The 19,729-nt window shown below is 35.3% G+C and overlaps 2 protein-coding genes across 5 annotated transcripts in view; one reads left to right on the top strand and one right to left on the bottom strand.

The window, feature by feature from the left end:
• The window catches only part of LOC125682959 (xylosyl- and glucuronyltransferase LARGE1-like), a 25,333-nt gene extending 12,032 nt beyond the window's left edge, over positions 1-13,301 (top strand). For all 4 annotated transcript variants that reach the window (XM_048923608.2, XM_048923607.2, XM_056139546.1 and 1 more), the window contains 13 exons: positions 1,179-1,274; positions 1,845-1,928; positions 2,380-2,457; positions 2,823-2,954; positions 3,376-3,501; positions 4,693-4,851; positions 8,768-9,076; positions 9,200-9,355; positions 9,510-9,616; positions 10,522-10,594; positions 10,900-11,024; positions 11,192-11,290; positions 12,390-13,301. In XM_048923608.2, coding sequence (XP_048779565.1) covers positions 1,179-1,274; positions 1,845-1,928; positions 2,380-2,457; positions 2,823-2,954; positions 3,376-3,501; positions 4,693-4,851; positions 8,768-9,076; positions 9,200-9,355; positions 9,510-9,616; positions 10,522-10,594; positions 10,900-11,024; positions 11,192-11,290; positions 12,390-12,477 — 1,632 coding nt within the window. In that variant the 3' untranslated portion in view covers positions 12,478-13,301. The remainder of the gene's footprint in view (positions 1-1,178; positions 1,275-1,844; positions 1,929-2,379; positions 2,458-2,822; positions 2,955-3,375; positions 3,502-4,692; positions 4,852-8,767; positions 9,077-9,199; positions 9,356-9,509; positions 9,617-10,521; positions 10,595-10,899; positions 11,025-11,191; positions 11,291-12,389) is intronic.
• On the bottom strand, positions 13,247-19,729 carry LOC125682972 (uncharacterized). Its single transcript, XM_048923627.2, has 4 exons — positions 19,375-19,729; positions 14,920-15,058; positions 13,790-13,924; positions 13,247-13,362 (listed from the first exon to the last, which is right to left on the bottom strand). Exons 1-4 carry the CDS (start codon positions 19,424-19,426, stop codon positions 13,305-13,307), a joined length of 384 nt encoding a protein of 127 aa, XP_048779584.1. The 5' UTR covers positions 19,427-19,729; the 3' UTR covers positions 13,247-13,304.

Genomic DNA, 19,729 nt, shown 5'->3' with positions numbered 1-19,729 from the left:
TTACATGCAAATATATATGGAAATTCTTCTGATATGGACAAAGGTGACTTAGGTGAGCGATGTGGCCCATGGGCCTCTTGTTAATAATTCCCTGTACTCCGGATACTGCATATTCTGTATATCAACCAGCTTACACAGTCCCGACTGCTATTAATTAACTTTAATTATCCTGTGTAAACCGGCCAAACAATGATACACCACCCGAATTGTTATGGTCAATCGTATTCGGTTTACACAAGGTCCCAACTGCTTGTAATTAGCTCTAATTATCGTATTTAAACCAGCCACCCTACATCAGTTTCTGTTTCTCAAATTGAGACAGTTAAAAGCGATATTTCCATTAAATACATTTACGACGAAAGCTGGGAAAGCAAACTTTTAGACGAATGCAACACAATCTTGACGAACGCACATGATATAGCACTTGAAGACGGCGATGATGTAGACGAAATCGACGATTTACCAACAGAAGAGTGCGCGAATAATTCCTAGATTTTTAAACCATTTAATAAAAATTGAAAGCTTTTCAAAAAAACACTGGCATTTATATTTTCACATTTTGAATTCTTTTGTGATATGATAAAACGCTTACAATCATTACACATGTATGCATAATAGGCAGCGAATACAAGGGAAGCAACTCTCATACTTTTCAACATTCTGCACTCCGGACTCTGTGTAAACCGGCCAATTTCTTTGGAACCACACACAGCCGGTTTAGACAGATTATACTGTATTAATATATAAATACTTCACTTAGTTGATATATAAATACTTCACTTAGTTGAAGGTTGAAGATGGCCATTGTCAACAGAGGTTGACATAGGTTTACAATGGTTTTCAACAGCATACAGTTTCCAGTGTTACCCTCTATAAATTACTGTGTATAATTCAGTATTCTAAATATCACTAAGCCAGCAAGAAATGAAGATTGTGAAACATGAAAGTGTCATAAAATAAATTGTAAACTCTATATTGCCATTTATATATCTTTCTTTGCACATGTGTAACTTTTAAATAGTAATGAATCCATGCAGTAAAAATAAAGTGATATCGAGTGGATTCCTAACAAGCATTACTCTGGTATTTATGTTTTATTTGGTGTTTTTTCTTTGATAGGGGGATATCGAGTGGATACTCTGGTATTTATGTTTTACTTGGTGTTTTTTCTTTGATAGGGGGATATCGAGTGGATCCCTAACAAGCATTACTCTGGTATTTATGGGCTGTTGAAGTTAGTCCTGCCTAAAACACTGCCATTATCACTGGAGAAGGTCAGTTGTGGGAAGATATCACAGTATTCATCTATCAACAGAAATCTGAAGTATTCATTGAACACTTTAAAAGACTGCTGTATGTAATTTACAGGTGATAGTCCTATGTATGTAATTTACAGGTGATAGTCCTATGTATATAATTTACAGGTGATAGTCCTATGTATGTAATTTACAGGTGATAGTTCTATGTATGTAATTTACAGGTGATAGTCCTATGTATGTAATTTACAGGTGATAGTTCTATGTATGTAATTTACAGGTGATAGTCCTATGTATGTAATTTACAGGTGATAGTCCTATGTATGTAATTTACAGGTGATAGTCCTATGTATATAATTTACAGGGGATAGTCCTATGTATGTAATTTACAGGGGATAGTCCTATGTATGTAATTTACAGGTGATAGTCCTATGTATATAATTTACAGGTGATAGTCCTATGTATGTAATTTACAGGTGATAGTTCTATGTATGTAATTTACAGGTGATAGTCCTATGTATATAATTTACAGGTGATAGTTCTATGTATATAATTTACAGGTGATAGTCCTATGTATATAATTTACAGGTGATAGTCCTAGATACAGATGTTAGTTTTGCTACTGATATTGCAGAGCTCTGGAAAATGTTCAGCTTTCTCACAGGAACAAAGGTATTCCACCACCACAGTAACAAAGTTTTAAGTGCAGAAATTTTGGCTTCCTTGATGATTTTCAAATGTGGGCAGTCATAATGTATTGTTGATTTAGATTTAAACAATAATTTATTTGTTCTACAAAAATGAATAGAACTGAACACAGGCATGTAGACTGTGTTATGACCCCAGAATTTACATTTTCAAGGTTTTTGCCTTTGATATCTTTACTAATTGTAATGATAGCCTTTTCTTCATTTGAATGTGATGCAGTTGTGAACAGTGTGCGTATGAATCTTGATGGATATAGTACGTCTGTTTTAATGTCTAGGAATTCCAATAAAAATGAAAGTAGAATGTAAATATAAATAATAAATTTCGTTTAACGTGCTTCATGAAGTACATATATGATGGTATGAAGTGTGAAATTCATTTCTTACATGACAGTTTACTTCTGTATTATGTATAGGTTCTTGGATTGGTGGAGAATCAGAGTGACTGGTACCTGGGGAAAATCTGGAAGAACCACATTCCGTGGCCAGCACTGGTACATGTGTATTTCAGTACTTATTGGTATATTTCAGTACTTAGTATATTTCAGTACTTAGTAGTATATTTTAGTACTTAGTAGTATATTTCAGCACTTATTGGTATATTTCAGAACTAAGTAGTATATTTCAGTATTTATTGGTATATTTCAGTACTTAGTATATTTCAGTACTTAGTAGTATGTTTTAGTACTTATGGTATATTTCAGCACTTATTGGTATATTTCAGAACTAAGTAGTATATTTCAGTATTTATTGGTATATTTCAGTACTTATTAGTAGACAGGTCACTTCAGTTGTCACTCACACTCAGTGAAAAACTAGTTCTCTCTCTCCATGCTAGACAATTATTGTGTATTATCAGGGTCATGGTTTCAACACGGGAGTTATTCTGATGAATTTAGGCGTGTTGAGGGAAATGAACTGGATGGAAATGTGGAGGAAGATTGCAGTAAAAGAACTAGAGACCATGCAGTATACACAGCTCGCAGATCAAGTAAGATCTGCAATCTTTTGCACAATTCAACACCTTACATCATAGATTTCGGTTTTCATATGATTTTTGTAAAGATTTCTTTATTTCACAATGGAATGTATATGTTTCCACTATTTGTGACATGTTTTCATGTGATGTGAAGAGAAAAATGCTTTGAAAAGTTTACATGTGTGACTAGTGCAGTCTATGTGAATAATTGTATACGGACAAGTGGATATCTATTTCTTCTTGTATCTGTCAGGCTTCAATGGATTTCTCAAAAAAATTTCAAACTTATGTTTGAGTTCTCTTTTATTCGAACAGTCAAAATTGGAGTAAAACCTTAAACTTAAGTCTAAGTTTTGACTTAAGATTGTTTCAAGAAATCCAGTCCAGAAGGCCTGCTAGCGTCCTAGAAATGAAATTAACAATTTTGTTTCAGGATATCTTTAATGCAGTGTTGAAGGAACACCCCTACTTTGTCTACCACTTGCCCTGTCAGTGGAATGTACAGCTGTCGGACAACAGCAAGAGTGAACAGTGCTACAGTCATGTGGAGGAACTCAAGGTGAAAGGAATGGATAAACATGGAACTCAGAATATCTGAAGATATTCAGTCTTTTGTAATCTGGAAAGTGGGGGGGGGGGGGGGGGGTATTGTTATTTGGACAGTATTATGGTCAGAGGGATAGCATGATATGCATTGGGCAAAATAGTTATTTGCATAGATAAATGAGGTGAAATAGATTTTGAGTATGCATCTTATATTTGGCAGAATTTTGTTTAGAATAAATGCTATGGAATCATTTAAATTCATGGATTGTGGAGATTTGACTGTTTTGTTGAGATTTCACGAGTGTGGTTTCTGTACGATGAAAAAGTGTATAAATTGTGTATTTCATTGTGGTTTATAAACAACCAATAGAGTTTAAGTTTAGAGTTTATTTGGGTTCACATGAAAACCCCTAAATTTGAAAACTACATACATGGACATATCAATACCTCTTGTATAAAAAACCAACACATATAAAACATGAATTTAAGTTTGGTGTTCAGGGGGCTACTCATTACTATCCTAACCAAATAACTATCAAACCTGACCTAATTAGAAAACTATGTATAAAGCTAATTACGATGTGCCTGGGGCCGATCTCAGTGGCCCTTAACGCAACGAATCATGCCTGGGGACAATCCCAGCAGGCTTTGAGCACCAAAGATGACCTGGGGCCAATCCCAACAGGCATACAAGCACTGGACCATAACCGGGGCCAATCCCAGCGAGCATTAAAGCAGACCACTATAAAACCGTGAGCGGGCTGATACCCGCAAGCATCTTAGTTGACTGAAACATTCTTGGGACTGCTCCCAGCAGGCATCATAGCAGACAAGACCATGCCCGGGGCCAATCCCAGTGGGCATCAAAGCAGACAAGACCATGCCTGGGCCGATCCCAGCGGGCATGAAAGATAAAGTGCAGTGTATATCATACCTAAACTACCACTAATACTATATAGGTTAAGTAATACCATTGTATACAAGACATATTCATTAACACACACATACCTAAGTAATACATGTATTTAATCAAGAAAGAACCTATCATAGACTTGGGGGTAGAATTCCCAAGGAATGAACGAAGTAATGCGTGAAGCCCCTTGAAATTTTTGGGATATCGGTACCCATGAAATCTGCGAAACTTGATTCCACAGTTGATGAATATTGCCATGCTTTTACATATTTTAAAGTTTTCCATTTGTAGATCATTCACTGGAATTCTCCTAAAAAGTTCAAAGTCAAAAACAAGCATGTAGAATATTTTAGAAATCTTCACTTGACGTTTCTGGAATATGATGGTAATTTATTGCGTCGAGAGTTGTTTGGATGCGAGAAGTCAGAGGAAGACGAGACAAATCAAGAGGTGAGACTCAGTGTGGATTTTCCCATTATAGTTTTCTCCTGTTGCATCATATGTTATTAAGATTGAATCTTTGTATGGCGACGGTTGCCTAGTGGTTAGTCCGTCAGACTCTCGACCGAAAGGTCATGGGTTCGAGTCCTGGCCACGGCAGGGCTGACGTGTCCTTGGGAAAGGCACTTTACATGAATTTCCTCACTCCACCCAAGTGTAAAAGGGGTACCTGGCTATAGACAGTGAAAGATATTGTTAGAATGTTAGTGCTCTAGCGCTTGTAACGGCAGCTTGCACTGTATGCTTCCTAGGAGGCTGAGAAAGTTCTAGATTGATATAAGGTCTGCCGGGGTAATAATGTACATTGATTATTGTAAAGCGCTTTGAGCAGCATACGCTGAAAAAGGCGCTATATAAAACCAATTATTATTATTATTATTATTATTATTATTTTCATCTGAGAGCTCTCTTGATCTCTGATGTAGCTTTTCTGATCAAAGATTTTCCTGTCTGGAGGAAGAAATGGTGAAAATACGGAGGAGAGGTTTTATAGAAATGTTCTCTGAAACAACTGGCCCAAAATGACAAAACCTAAAATCATGATTTAGATTCGTTCAGGGCATGGCCTTCAAAAGGATCCAAAATTTTACACACTAAGAACATGTTTAAAAAAATCTTTTTATGGGGAGAGTTACGATTTGTTATCTTTGAGCAGTATAGCATACATGCCAACTTTCCCGATTTGTGCGGGATTTTCCCAATTTGAAGCAACTGAAAAGGCAAATCCCGATATCCCGATCGGGATTGCAAAAATACCCCGAAATCCTGATTTTCTAAAAATATCTCCCATTTTACGACAACGAACCCCATTTTCAACCGGAATTTGAAATCCTGCGTCATTTCTGAACTGGCCAATCAGAAATCGGAACAATAGTCAGCCATTGCTGTTTACCTGTGTCGCATGGTCTCAAGTTGGTCTGCCTGTGTCGGGGTGTTTATTAGACAGTGCGAAGCATGTTTTGATAGTAATTAATCGGGAAGACAGATTTCAAATTGACATATCCTTTACACAAACGTGAATGACAACGATGATAGTGTCACCACCAAACAATCGGACATTCCCGATTTTTGCCTCTCACTGACAGCATCCAAAATTTGCAATAAGGTACGTCAAATATATATTTTTTCCAACTATAATAATATAGGCTATCCAAATATATCCGTCTATAGCGATGTATTATATAGTCTATATAGTGTAGTATTCATTAAATATACTTTGTGATGCGTAATTCACACAAGTCTGTACTGAATTTTATATTTAGCAAGTAGCCTTAATTTACAAGTAAAATCGTATATTTTGATGTGTTTTTTCCTGGTAATTATTTCAGATGTCATGGGTGCAAAGGTTTTGTTCACAAACTTTATAGCAGGGCAGATCACTCCTTTTCTGGTTGCAATGTAGATTATTCCACCAGATTCTGCAAGCCCATGTTTACAGACAAGCAAGATCGCCTTTGTAGTCGTACCTAAATGCATGTGCTTTAATTTAAATTTTGATATATAGACCAGCCAATGTTTATTGTATGGTGTAAAAGGATGCAACCTTAAGTATTATTTGATAATATGTATGTGACTTGTTGTTGGAGAGGATTTTTTGCTGAATAGATTATTTTAATAAAATATTTATGTATATCTTTCAAAGTTTTTTTTATATAGTTAATGGTCAAACACACTTGATGTTGTGTTAATATATGATACATTTACAATGATTTGATTGATATTTTATTTGAAAAGACAAATATTTATTTTCATGCTAAAATGTCGTGAATTTTGAGCTTTGAAAAAAGGTTGTCGCGCGCAAAATCCCCCATGGGGATTTTTAAAAGTTGGCATGTATGGTATAGATCTGTTTGCTGGGATCATTACCCCTTTGTATGGACAGTAGATGCAGGAGTGGATAATGGAATTATCAAAAGAGAGCAGAATGGGTGCCAAAGGCACACTACTGTAGGTGGGAATATATCATCCCCCACTCCTCAAATTTGTCTAAAAAAGCAAAATTGCTCATTATGAAAGTTCTGCATCACAAGAAAAAGCATCCTTTTTGTTGTCATTGGTGAATTGACAGGCAAAATATACATTATAAATAACTTTCTATAAGTATGAAAGTCTAAGACTTCCTTCAAAAGTTTTGATTTTAGCCCACCTGAGCTGAAAGCTCAAGTGAGGTTTTCTGATCACCTGTTGTCTGTCTGTCTGTAAACTTTCACATTTCCGAAGTGAATCTTTAAAAATCTTCTTAAGAACCAATGGGCCAAAGAATTTTACATTTACATGAAAGCTCCCTTACATACATGTAGTGCAAATTCAAGTTTGTAAAAATCATGGCCCCCAGAAGTAGGTTGGGGCCACAATAGGGATCAAAAGTTTTACATGCGAATAAATAAAGAAAATCTTTAGATATGGGCCATGGTAACTCAGGTGAGCGATGTGACCCTTGGAACTCTTGTTATGTTTTATGTTTGTCAAAAAGAAGTCCAGTAAATTTGAGAATCCATGGGGGAGGGGGGTCTGACAATGATTGATTGCTAAGAAACTTGACAATTGGCAATAATATAAGGTTATTATGTGTTATATTTGATAACTTGGTATGATTTACTGTAAATTCCTAAATATACGCGAGGAATTTGTTATTGCGTAATTTCGCAAGAAACATCACTCACAAAAAAATATTTCTCACTTTTATTTTTATATTGCTAAAATAAATGCAAAAACACTTGATCAACAGAGCACTCGCGAATTTATTTTCTGGCGATTTGACATCCATGATTCATTTCGCGATGATAAGTACTCGCGTAATATAAGGAATCTACAGTATTATAAATGTTAACTGGGTTAAGGAAGTGGTATACCCTGAATGCCCCCTCCTCCTTAAATCTCCACTGTACTGGGTCATAGTAGATTATATTATTATCCAAAGATTTACAGATTTGTTTGTGTCATTAGCTCTGGCTCAGGTTTAATTATACCCCCTGAACGAAGTTCAGGGGGGGTATATAGGAATCACTCTGTCCGTCCGTCTGTCCATCTGTCTGTGCAGATTCGTGTCCGGGCCATAACTTCTTTGTTCTTTGACTTAGGCATACCATATTTGGCACACAGGTGGATCACCATGAGACGATGTGTCGAATACCTTCATGACCTCTATATGACCTTGACCTCAAGGTCAAAATTAAAGGGTTTTTTTACAATGGATTCGTGTCCGGGCCATAACTTCTATGTTCTTTGACATAGGCATACCATATTTGACACATGAGTGTATTACCATGAGACAATGTGTCATGTACCTTCATGACCTCCATATGACCTTGACATCAAGGTCAAAATTAAAGGTTTTTACAATGGATTCGTGTCAGGGCCATGACTTCTTTGTTCTTTGACATAGGCATACCATATTTGACACATGAGTGTATCACAATGAGACGATGTTTCGGGTACCTTCATGACCTCTATATGACCTTGAACTTTGACCTCAAGGTCAAAATTGATTATAGGGTTTTCAAATAGTCATACCATAAGACATGGGTGTATCACCATGAGACTATGTGTCATGTACATTCATGACCTTTTTATGACCTTGACCTTTGATCTCAAGGTCAAAATTATAGGTTTATGCTATGTGTTCAGACTATATCTTCCATTTTCTTCTACAAAGGCATACCATATTTTTACACTCAGGAAAGAGGTAATCTATACCTATTAACAACACCCTTTGGGAGATTGGGGTAAGCGGGGGGGGGGGTATTCTTAGTGAGCATTGCTCACAGTACCTCTTGTTAAATCATGATGAGTCCCAGGTTTATGATGCTATCTCTGTAACAGCCAGATGCCTCAGCTCAGTATTGTTGGCTTCTCATTCTTCTAGTCAAACACACCAAATGAAGAGGATGAATGTTACGAGTTCCGGCTTGAACAGTTTGTGGTCCATCGCACACACCTTTACTACCTGGATTATGACTACACACCTGAAGAATACGATGTGACCCTGGTGGCTCAGCTCAGTATGGATCGCCTGCAGATGTTGGAGCTAATCTGTAAGCATTGGGATGGCCCCATCAGTCTGGCGCTATACATGTCCGATGCAGAAGCCCAGCAGTTCCTGAGATACGCCCAGGACTCAGAAATACTGATGAAGAGGAAGAACATTGGTTACCATATTGTCTACAAAGATGGGGTAAGCTATGGAGAAAAAAATCTCCCAGACTATTATAGTAGCAGTGAAATACTTGGGGAAAAACTGTATAATCATTTTTCCTTAATTTATGGTTATTGTTTATGACATTTACAATATTTTCAGCAATTTTACCCAGTGAACTACTTGCGTAATGTTGCAATGAACCAGAGTCAAACATCCCACATGTTTTTAACCGACATAGACTTCTTACCCATGAATGACTTGTATAAAAACCTGAAGAGTATTGTATCAAGGATTGATATGGAGAAAGAAAATAAGGTCAGTTAAGAGAAATGGGTAAAATACATTTTCGATGACAGGTTTAAGTATATCAAAGCTGTCCATTTTCAAGTAATTTTCCAAGGATATCATTTGAAAAATGTTTTGATTCCCTTAAAATTGCCATTTACTAACTGGAATATATTATTTTTAGGCTTTAGTTGTTCCAGCTTTCGAAACTCAGAGATACAGATTTACATTCCCTAATACAAAAGAAGAACTCCTAAATAAGTTAGACAATGGAGAGATATTTACCTTTAGGTATGATAAACTAACATCTTTTTGTGAAAGCCAAAATATGGTTATGAAATTCTATATGAATCTTTGTGTCAGTGTCATATTGATGCATGTATATTTATGTATTCAGTAAAATTGGATATTGATTGGATGTCATGTATGCTACATTTTTATGCCCCTCTTGAAAAGGGGGGTATATTGGGTTGCACTTTTTGGTCGATTTGGAGACAAAATGTTTTCCTTTCAGTGTCTTGAGAACCCTATTCTTGACAGACATCAAACTTGTTATACTAGTTTCTCCTCAAGACTGGATGACCCTTATGAATTTTGAGATTACAAGGTCTACTCTGGATATAGGAAGATATTGTCTGATCAGTATCTTCAGAACGTTTTGCTTGACAGACATCAAACTTCATACACTAATTCCCCTTAAGAAATAGATGTCCCCTATTGATTTTGAGGTCACAAGGTTAAACTACTCTGGACATAGGAAGATACTGTCCACTCGATATCTTGAAAACCCTTTGCTTGTCAGACTTAAAACATGGTATACTGGTATCTTTAGAGAGTTATGGCCCCAAGTGGTTTTCAGATCAAAGGTCATGACTCAAATGGCTTATTATTTGGAAATGTCTGCTCAGTATTTTGAGAGATCAAACTCAGTATTGTGGTTGCCCCTGATTCATAGATAACCCATATTTCTTACTATCATTATAGATACTCTAAATGTGAAGTTGATCCTTTTCATTTGTAACAGAAAGGGAGAAAATGCAACGGGCCAGACTGTGATTCGAACCCAGGCCCCCTGAATCTTTAGACAGGTGCTCTAACAACTGAGCTAACTGGCCACCGGTGAACCTGTCTGACTGCTACATAATATTGCCACACAGGGGCATATGTTTTTATAATATGTCTTGTTTTTCTTTTAGATATGACGTATGGCCCCAAGGTCACCTTCCCACAAACTACACGAAGTGGAGGGCGGCCTCCGTGATGTACTCGGTAAGAAATGGTTTTCATCTTCCCATGACACAGTCTCATGAATATTCAGGGATAACTCATTATCACATTATTGACAATGAGAACAACATACCTGAATTTGTGTAATTTTGTGAGACTTTTGTGCTATAACTGATTAATGTTTGGGGTTTACAGGTCACCTGTTATAACTGATTAATGTTTGGGGTTTACAGGTCACCTGCTATAACTGATTAATGTTTGGGGTTTACAGGTCACCTGCTATAACTGATTAATGTTTGGGGTTTACAGGTCACCTGCTATAACTGATTAATGTTTGGGGTTTACAGGTGACCTGGGAGCAGGATTTTGAGCCGTATATTGTTGTGAAGAAAGGTGTTCCTCTGTTTGACCAGCGCTTTGTCGGATTTGGTTGGAATAAAGTCTCCCATGCGATACTACTGGACTTGTTACAGTATGTCAAGAAACTCCATCCAAAATTTCTCATTGTCAAACTTAAATAATAGCAAAAAGATTCATACTGGGTTTATAAGGCATAGTCAACTTAAACTGACTGTAGCACTTGAACTTATTTACATTTATTTGTCTTGTTTCAGGTGTAAATTTGTTGTTGTCTTTCAGGTATAAATTTGTTGTTTTACCCAACGCTTTCATCATCCACATGCCTCATGCTCCCAGTCTCGAAATCACCAAGTTCCGCAACAGTGCACTGTACAGAAAGTGAGTAATTACGTTGGGGCTCTCTGTGGCATTTTTAGGTTATATGAGTAAACTCAGGTGACTTATTGCAATTTGGTGTCATCCGTCATCGTGCGTTATCAATTGAACATTTTAAACTTTTTAAGTCACCTGAGTAAACTCACGTGACCTATTGCAATATGGTAGTCGTCGTGCATTAAAAATTTAACATTTTTAACTTCTTCTTGATAACTACCAGTCCAATTCTTTTCAAATTTGGTATGAAGCATCTTTGGGACAAGGGGGACATAAATTATAAATTTCAGGACTCCAGCACCCCTTGGGCCCTAGGGGTGGGGCAAAAACTGCCCAAAATTGACCAATTTTCAAAAATCTTATTTCTCTACAACCGCTCACATGCAAGAAAAATTAAATGCCATAAGTTCCAGCCTCTCCAATCCATCTACAGACCATAGGTAGTCCTTCATTCTTAACAAAGCACTAAATCAACATTTAAACCTGCATTAGACCAGGTTTACATTAACCGAAGTCTTGAACTAAGCTCACTTCTGAGAAACAGGTGTGAAACAAATTTCAAAAAATGTAATCTCTTCTTACTGATAAACCTGGTTTAATCACAGGTGTGAATAAGGGCATTAAATAGATGCAAGTGATATCTACTCAAAAACTCATCCCCAAGAAAACTAAGAGCAGATAATTGTGTAAACCCTTTTGGCATAATCTGCTTGGAAGGTGAAATAATTGGCACTAACTATTGATTGTGATTGTAACGGTATTTGACCAAAATTAATGGTACCTGTGCCATGTTAGCAGTTGATGGTAAACGGGAAATGGTGTACTATCAGGGTTTTACATATCAAGGAAACAGGTCTTTGAATTTTTTTGGCAATATGCAGGAGTGGCATTATAACTGGGGACATTATAGTGAGGGACAACTGCATTTGTTTTATGCTCTATTATGTCAAGGGGAAAAACATAAATTTAACAAACTACAAAAGTTCAAAAAGCAATTTTTATAGAAATTTTGTATGTTACAAAAGACCTTTACTTCTCTCTCTACCTCTGTCTCTCTCATACATAAAAAAACAAATACAAGAATAGAATTCCTATTGTATTCTAGTTGTCTGAAGACATTGAAAGGTGAATATCAGCGAGATTTGTCAAGGAGATATGGACTAAAGGCTCTAAAATACTTATCTGTGGACTGATGTGATCAATATCAAAATGTCATGAGAGTTGGATCGGACACTGCAAGTATTTGCCAAGAGCTAAGGCCAGTACTTTGTGATTTGCAGTAATAAGTACACGTATACCAGGAATTTTAATGAGTATGACCAAGCAGGTTCATTGGGTAGTACCAATTATCAGGTGAATCATTCTCAGCCTCAGTGAAAGTAGTATCTCTGTAGCAGGTGTGAGGAATACATGCTCAGTGTGTTCAAGTTCAAATGCATCATTCACAAATAGACACATGTCGATGAAGTGAAAGAAAAACTTGTATCTACCAAGACAGTTTTACATGTATATCACTGATGCTTCTCCAAGTGTATATTTGTTGTCAATTTTTTTTTATTTCTTGTTCAATTTTCTTGTGACAGTAAAGCATAAACCATGTGAACTGTGATGTATGGTAAAAATCATAATTGTTGTATACCATTTTAGTATTTCACTTAAACATGTTAAAGTTAATCATGTGTTAAAGTCAAAACCAAGGTAAAAAATACCATCAAATGTAGTGATTTATTGCTGGTAATCTTCTGTGCTGAATGTGTCAATACTTTTTCAAAGGCCATATTTTGTTTTTAATTTTCTTTGCTTTATGTGACTGAGTATTTAACAGGAGGTATTGTTATTTTGCCGCAGGGCTTTCAGATGTACTCTATGTGGTTACACAGCCTACACTCATTTTGATGACATTCTTGCGTGGCATTTTTTTTTTTTTTTTTGGGTACATTTTTATATTGACTACTCAAAGAGTTTTTGTGGATTTTATATGTACTAATAATAAATGTAAAATGATAAGGACAACAAATTGTCATGCTTCTTTGCTGGACGTCGATGTTGTCTTAGAAGTTGAAAGTTCATCTTCAGCCCTGAAAAACAAATCCAGCGTCAGTTATAGTGCATTTTATGATTAATTCAATATAGCTTATCCGTGCAGAATCAAATAGTTTTATGTTTTATAACATTAGACAGAGTAGAGTAAAACGTGGTTACAGCAAATATGTGTATAATGAATTAACACTTACAATGAAGTCATTTCCATTCCTCAGAATATTAAAACATATTATGGACTTATTGGATATAATGAATTCAACTTATAGCAAACTGAATTCTTTCATCCCCAGCACTTCATGATAAGCAGTAGTTACTGTACCTGTTTTAGAGTTTTCCAGCACTTCATGATAAGCGGTGGTTACTGTACCTGATTTTGAGTTTTCCAGCACTTCATGATAGCGGTGGTTACTGTACCTGATTTTGAGTTTTCCAGCACTTCATGATAAGCGGTGGTTACTGTACCTGTTTTTGAGTCCGAGACTCTCCTGAACAGTTTGACTGGATATCCATTGTACATCTCGATGGAGACAGGTATAAACTGCCACAATAATCAGAAGAAACACACTAACGCTGCCCCATAACTTGATCTGCTCACGCCTGTATAAAGCAAAACACTATATTGTGATTCCTTGAAAAGTTACAGGTACTAGATGAAAAGCAGTTCTCTTTACAGTAAAACATGGTTATAGCGAACCTCCAGGGACAATAAAAAATAATTTGTTATAACCAAACCAAACTAGGAGGGGGCGTTCAAGATTTAAGTTTTAAAAGGACTGGTTCACGATTTTTGATAAAAATATTTTTTATTTTCGATGTTAAACATTAAAAATATAACTCATTTAATGTCGACAGCCAAAATCTTGACCTTCTGAATGCAAGAATAAAACCAATAGTTTAGCCTTAAATCTGTGTTATGTAAACAAAGACTTGAGTCTTTTTATGTATACAAAAAAACAAGTGAAATATTTATTGTTTGATATTAAGCATGTTAATTTTGCATAGTCACAAATTTTAACTTTCAGATGACATATTTTACCCCCAAGATGCTTGAAATGTGAAAGAGATGATAAACTTAGATCGATATCCATTTCTTTTGAAAATTTCATAAACAATAACATGCCGCAATCTTTGTTTACAAAACAAATAATAAACTCTCTAAAATGAGCTTCTGTGATAATGTATAACCATAATTTTTATGTGAAATCTTTTAAACACATTAGACAGTAGATTTTGATCATTAAAAGTGAAAAAGAAATCATGAATCAGTCCCTTTAAGACCTTGTGTCCAATCCTTTTGTTATAACATCTGGGCAATAAAATATGTTCAAGTCAAAGCAGACTTTGTTATATCCAAAAAAATGTTTGTCAGTTTCCTCTGATATATATTATAGGGTAACAAATATCTTTCAATATGGGCAAATTCATTATAAGCATGTTTTATTAAGTATTACTAAGTTTATTGACACATCATGCCTTGTGTTCACAGTTGGTTCGCCTTCTATGTGGATGATCACTGCTGATCTTACTAGTTCAGACTAAAGTGAGTGACAGTTTAGAAAACATTTTGAGTAGAATATTTTAAAGTTTCTTACGTATTTTTGACATAATTGGGCTCGCAGCATGTGAATTTTCCATTCATCTCGCAGCATGCGCTGAGGTCAGGGTGATTGCAGTAGTAAATGTTTCCCTTGCGGTACCCAATGTCATCATTCCTTAAACATTGTACGCTGTCTATAAAGTAACGAAACACATTTACATTCAGTGACACTGTAAAGTAATGAAACTACACATTTACATTCAGTAACACTGTAAAGTAATGAAACTACACATTTACATTCAGTAACACTGTAAAGTAATGAAACTACACATTTACATTCAGTGACACTGTAAAGTAATGAAACTACACGTTTACATTCAGTAACACTAAAGTAATGAAACTACACATTTACATTCAGTAACACTGTAAAGTAATGAAACTACACGTTTACATTCAGTAACACTGTAAAGTAATGAAACTACATGTTTACATTCAGTGACACTGTAAAGTAATGAAACTACACGTTTACATTCAGTAACACTAAAGTAATGAAACTACACATTTACATTCAGTGACACTGTAAAGTAATGAAACTACATGTTTACATTCAGTAACACTGTAAAGTAATGAAACTGCACGTTTACATTCAGTGACACTGTAAAGTAATGAAACTACACATTTACATTCAGTAACACTAAAGTAATGAAACTACACATTTACATTCAGTAACACTGTAAAGTAATGAAACTACACGTTTACATTCAGTAACACTGTAAAGTAATGAAACTACACGTTTACATTCAATAACACTGTAAAGTAATGAAACTACACGTTTACATTCAGTAACACTAAAGTAATGAAACTACACGTTTACATTCAGTAACACTGTAAAGTAATGAAACTACACATAATGCTTCTGGGAAAATGTCGCCGTCACTGCGGTATACTTTTGACATAAAAAAGGAAAATTGGAATAAAACACACACATGTGTATACAAAGGAAAGTCATTGAGTATCACGTCCTTATCTTTTTTATATGAAAAGGTAGATTAAAGCGGATATTGAGGGAAAATGTCGAGACCGGGACCGGCTTTTAGCATTGTCTTTATTTGTCGGTCCCGAAGTTTTCACATCCTATTTTACGAAAGATGAAAATAATATGATCAATCAACTATCAAAGTGCAGACATGAGATGTCATATCTAAATTAACGAGAAATGGGGCTCAAATAGTCTGATATATTCTGTTTTTATCGAATAAAAAAATCTGGGACCGAAGACCGGATTTTAGTCACGAGACTGAGTTTTAGTCAGTACCGTTTTATTTACTGTATATGATATCATTGAATATAACATAACTAATGCACACAAATTCATTTGAATTTTTAGAAATATTATTCATTCAATTAGTGCGCTCAACAATTCAAACACACATTCGCGGGGTTTCATCTAGTATTTATGTATTTTTATGGAGGACATTGTTCCAATGCCAAAAGTTGTGTTGCAGGATTCCATATGAGTGAAAAATTCTCGAGAGGATCGTTAAATAATATACAATCAATCAATCGCCTTAACGGTCACACTGTAAAACATTATTTGAAAGACCTTTGATTTCACTTCTACTTCCGGATGCTAGGGGACAGAACTTCCTGTCTTAATCCTCCCGGTTGTGAAGCGAATGCCCTCACCTAGTCTACCGCGACCGGTAGATGATTGGTTTTATAATCCATTGAGGTCTGCTATGTAAGCACATTAGAAAGTGTGTCATAGTAATATAGTGTCATATAATCAATCAATCACAAGTAATGTAGATTTGTTCAATGACGGGAGTTGGTAGTTATAAACGTTTGGTATGGTAGTTATAAACGTTTGGTATGGGAGTTATAAACGCTTGGTATGGGAGTTATAAACGCTTGGTATGGGCAATGACTTTTCTAAGTTTATAGCCTATGTTTTGAAGGTAAAATCAAAATTCATTTTGAAAAAAACATGGTAGAATAGTTTCAAATACATGTATACTTTTTTTCATATATACCCAGTTTAGAGTGTTTCCCAAAGAGAGATTCGTCCCGTTAGTATAGCTCTAGTTTGTTATTTACCTTTCTCAAAAATTTTTAAATTGTGTATATTATTTTATGACAATCTTTTTATACTCAAAGGATTTATTGTAACCAATAAGGAATCCTTATTTATCCCCCACCCCCCACCCAATGAAAACTTCAAGCAGCGGACTAGGTACATGATGTTTTTGATTATTTTTTTCTTCCAGCGATAATTCGTTTGGGGTTTTTTGGGTTTTTTTTATAATTCATTGTCCGCTATGATGTACCTCTTTGATTTTCTGAGGCTGTTAAATAAATAGATTTAATAACTTGGGATTCATAAATAATCATGCATAGAAGTTCTGTTATTAAAGCAGATCGAATTTTATTCAGAGAAAAGGATTGGGAAACAGACAATGTCTATATCATATTCTATCTACGATTTCAACTTCTACGGTGCAATACAGCATACAGTATTCCATAAACAAATTCACATGTCTTCAGTTTAAAAACTTATGAAAGAAAAGAGTACTTATCGCGTCTAGATTATAATCGAATCGATGTGCCTCTCCGATCATTCCTATTATTGTTTGCCAGTCGATTCTTAACACTAGATCTCATTAATATATATATATATATATATATAAATCTACACAGGTAGCATATTGTAGTGTAATAGAAATGCCAAAGCCAATTGAGTATACTGGATTAGTTTCATTATTTCTTAAGAAACTAATCGATTAAACTCAATCAGCTGTGTGATATTTTTAACATATCATATGATATATATATATATATATATATATATATATATATATATATATATATATATATATTTATAATCCAAATAGGAAAGAGTTGATATTGCAGTTAAAATAATCAAATAAAAAGTATTCAATATTTGTATTCACCTGAGGAGGATGTTAAAATCCAGAAAGCGCTAGTGATATGAATATATTTTGGAACTGCATATTTTCCTGCTTTTTTATTTAATAATATATATTAATTTATATTTATTTACATATGATCTCTGCAATAACTGTAATAAAATACCAGTGTTCCAATAAATTGATGCATCATGAAAGGTGAAACAGTGATCAATTTCATAACTCCCACTAGGAATACAAAATAAAGAGTTGGGCAAACACGGACCCCTGGACACACCAGAAATGGGATCAGGTGTATAGGAGGAGTAAGCATCCCCTGTCGATCATTCACACCCGCCGTGAGCCCTATATCTTGATCAGGTAAATGGAGTTATCCGTAGTCAAAATCAGTGTGCCAAGAACGGCCTAACAATCGGTATGAAACACGTCAGACAGCATTTGACCCAATGATTAGATTGTATTGGCAAACCAGATCGTTTTAACGACAATAGAATTTGCGAAATGCTGACTTTAAACGAGACTGTTGAAACCCCTGCACCATCAACTTGTTTGTCAGTAACGCAGAACAAGCTCTTGCGAATCAAATCAGTTGAGAGATATTAGCACAATATGCAGGTGCATAATGGAATATTGCTGCATAAATATGGGAAGTTGACGATAGAGAAGCTGAAATAATCCGTTTGTCATACAGTTGAGTTGTTGGTTTGCCGTTATTATATACTTTCAATAGAATATCCAAGTATGAAGCAGAAGTGGACGACTCTGTGGTGTCTTTTATTTCGAGTTCACAGGGATATATAGAATTCTCATGTGAATGAAAATTATTATTGTTGATAGATAATACGTCGTCGATATATCTTAATCTCGAATGGAACAGAGTAAAGTTTTGTGCAAATATGATGTGGACCAAATTGTCTTATTTCTAAATGACAGCTGTTTTAGATTAACAATGTTTTTGATTTAAAAGTAGAAATACTCCAAAAACACCCAGGGATTCCACTGTACTTGTGGGACGTAACTGCTATGTGGAGATTAGTGCGTACAAATGCATGCAGCACTGTGGGTTTTGTAATTCTAACAACGAGTGCAGCTATTGTCCAAGGTGATCAACATTCAATGTTATTAAAAAAAAAAAAAAAAAAAAAGACTGTTATTAAAATAGATTTGTGGCATTACAATGGATGTTTCATTGTGGAACTCTACGTGACATTTTACGAAGCATTACAATATTACCTGTAGGTATCCATTATCACGACAAAGGCTATTGTTCTATTCCTTTATTGCCAGTGTCTTCCAATGGTAGACGAACAGAAATTCAAAGCTATGGACGATTTTTTTTTTACTTAGACACTGTCAGACAAGGAGCAAAAATAGCAGCAGATGGTGTGCATATCAAAATACATTAATTAACAGGTGCTTTGAATTATCTTTATCCCTTAACGTGACACGACTACCAGATTCTACATATTCTTATTGTGAAACACATTCTTAATCAAAAAGAACTTTTAAAATACTAAGAATAATTATCTCAACAAAGAGGTTTTATAAATTTGCACTTTTTGGAAGAAGAATAAAATGCTTACCGCCTAGTTTGAAGAACATCCAAAATACCCAGATAACGAGAGGAGCAAACATGTCGTGCACTGGCTCTTCACCTTCTGTGGAATATGTGACTGTTGGCGATTGGTCCGATAAATCTATAGAGTCACCGTGGGTGTCAAAAGGCACTATTTCAGCTTAATAAGAAGACTGAATGTTCCCACAAATCCAGCCGACACGGCTGCTCATCTCGTCGGGTACACAGATGAGCACTTCTGTCAACATCAGCTGCTTTTTGCCTGTTTGATTGACAGGTGCGATTTGAACGGTTCTACCCTTTAGTCGGTATGTTGCAGTAGAATTATACGTACCTACTTTCTATGACAGTCTGGAATCCAG

The sequence above is a fragment of the Ostrea edulis genome, chromosome 6 (assembly GCF_947568905.1).
Source record: "Ostrea edulis chromosome 6, xbOstEdul1.1, whole genome shotgun sequence".
Taxonomy (NCBI): domain Eukaryota; kingdom Metazoa; phylum Mollusca; class Bivalvia; order Ostreida; family Ostreidae; genus Ostrea; species Ostrea edulis.
This window is presented reverse-complemented; position numbering and strand designations above follow the sequence as displayed.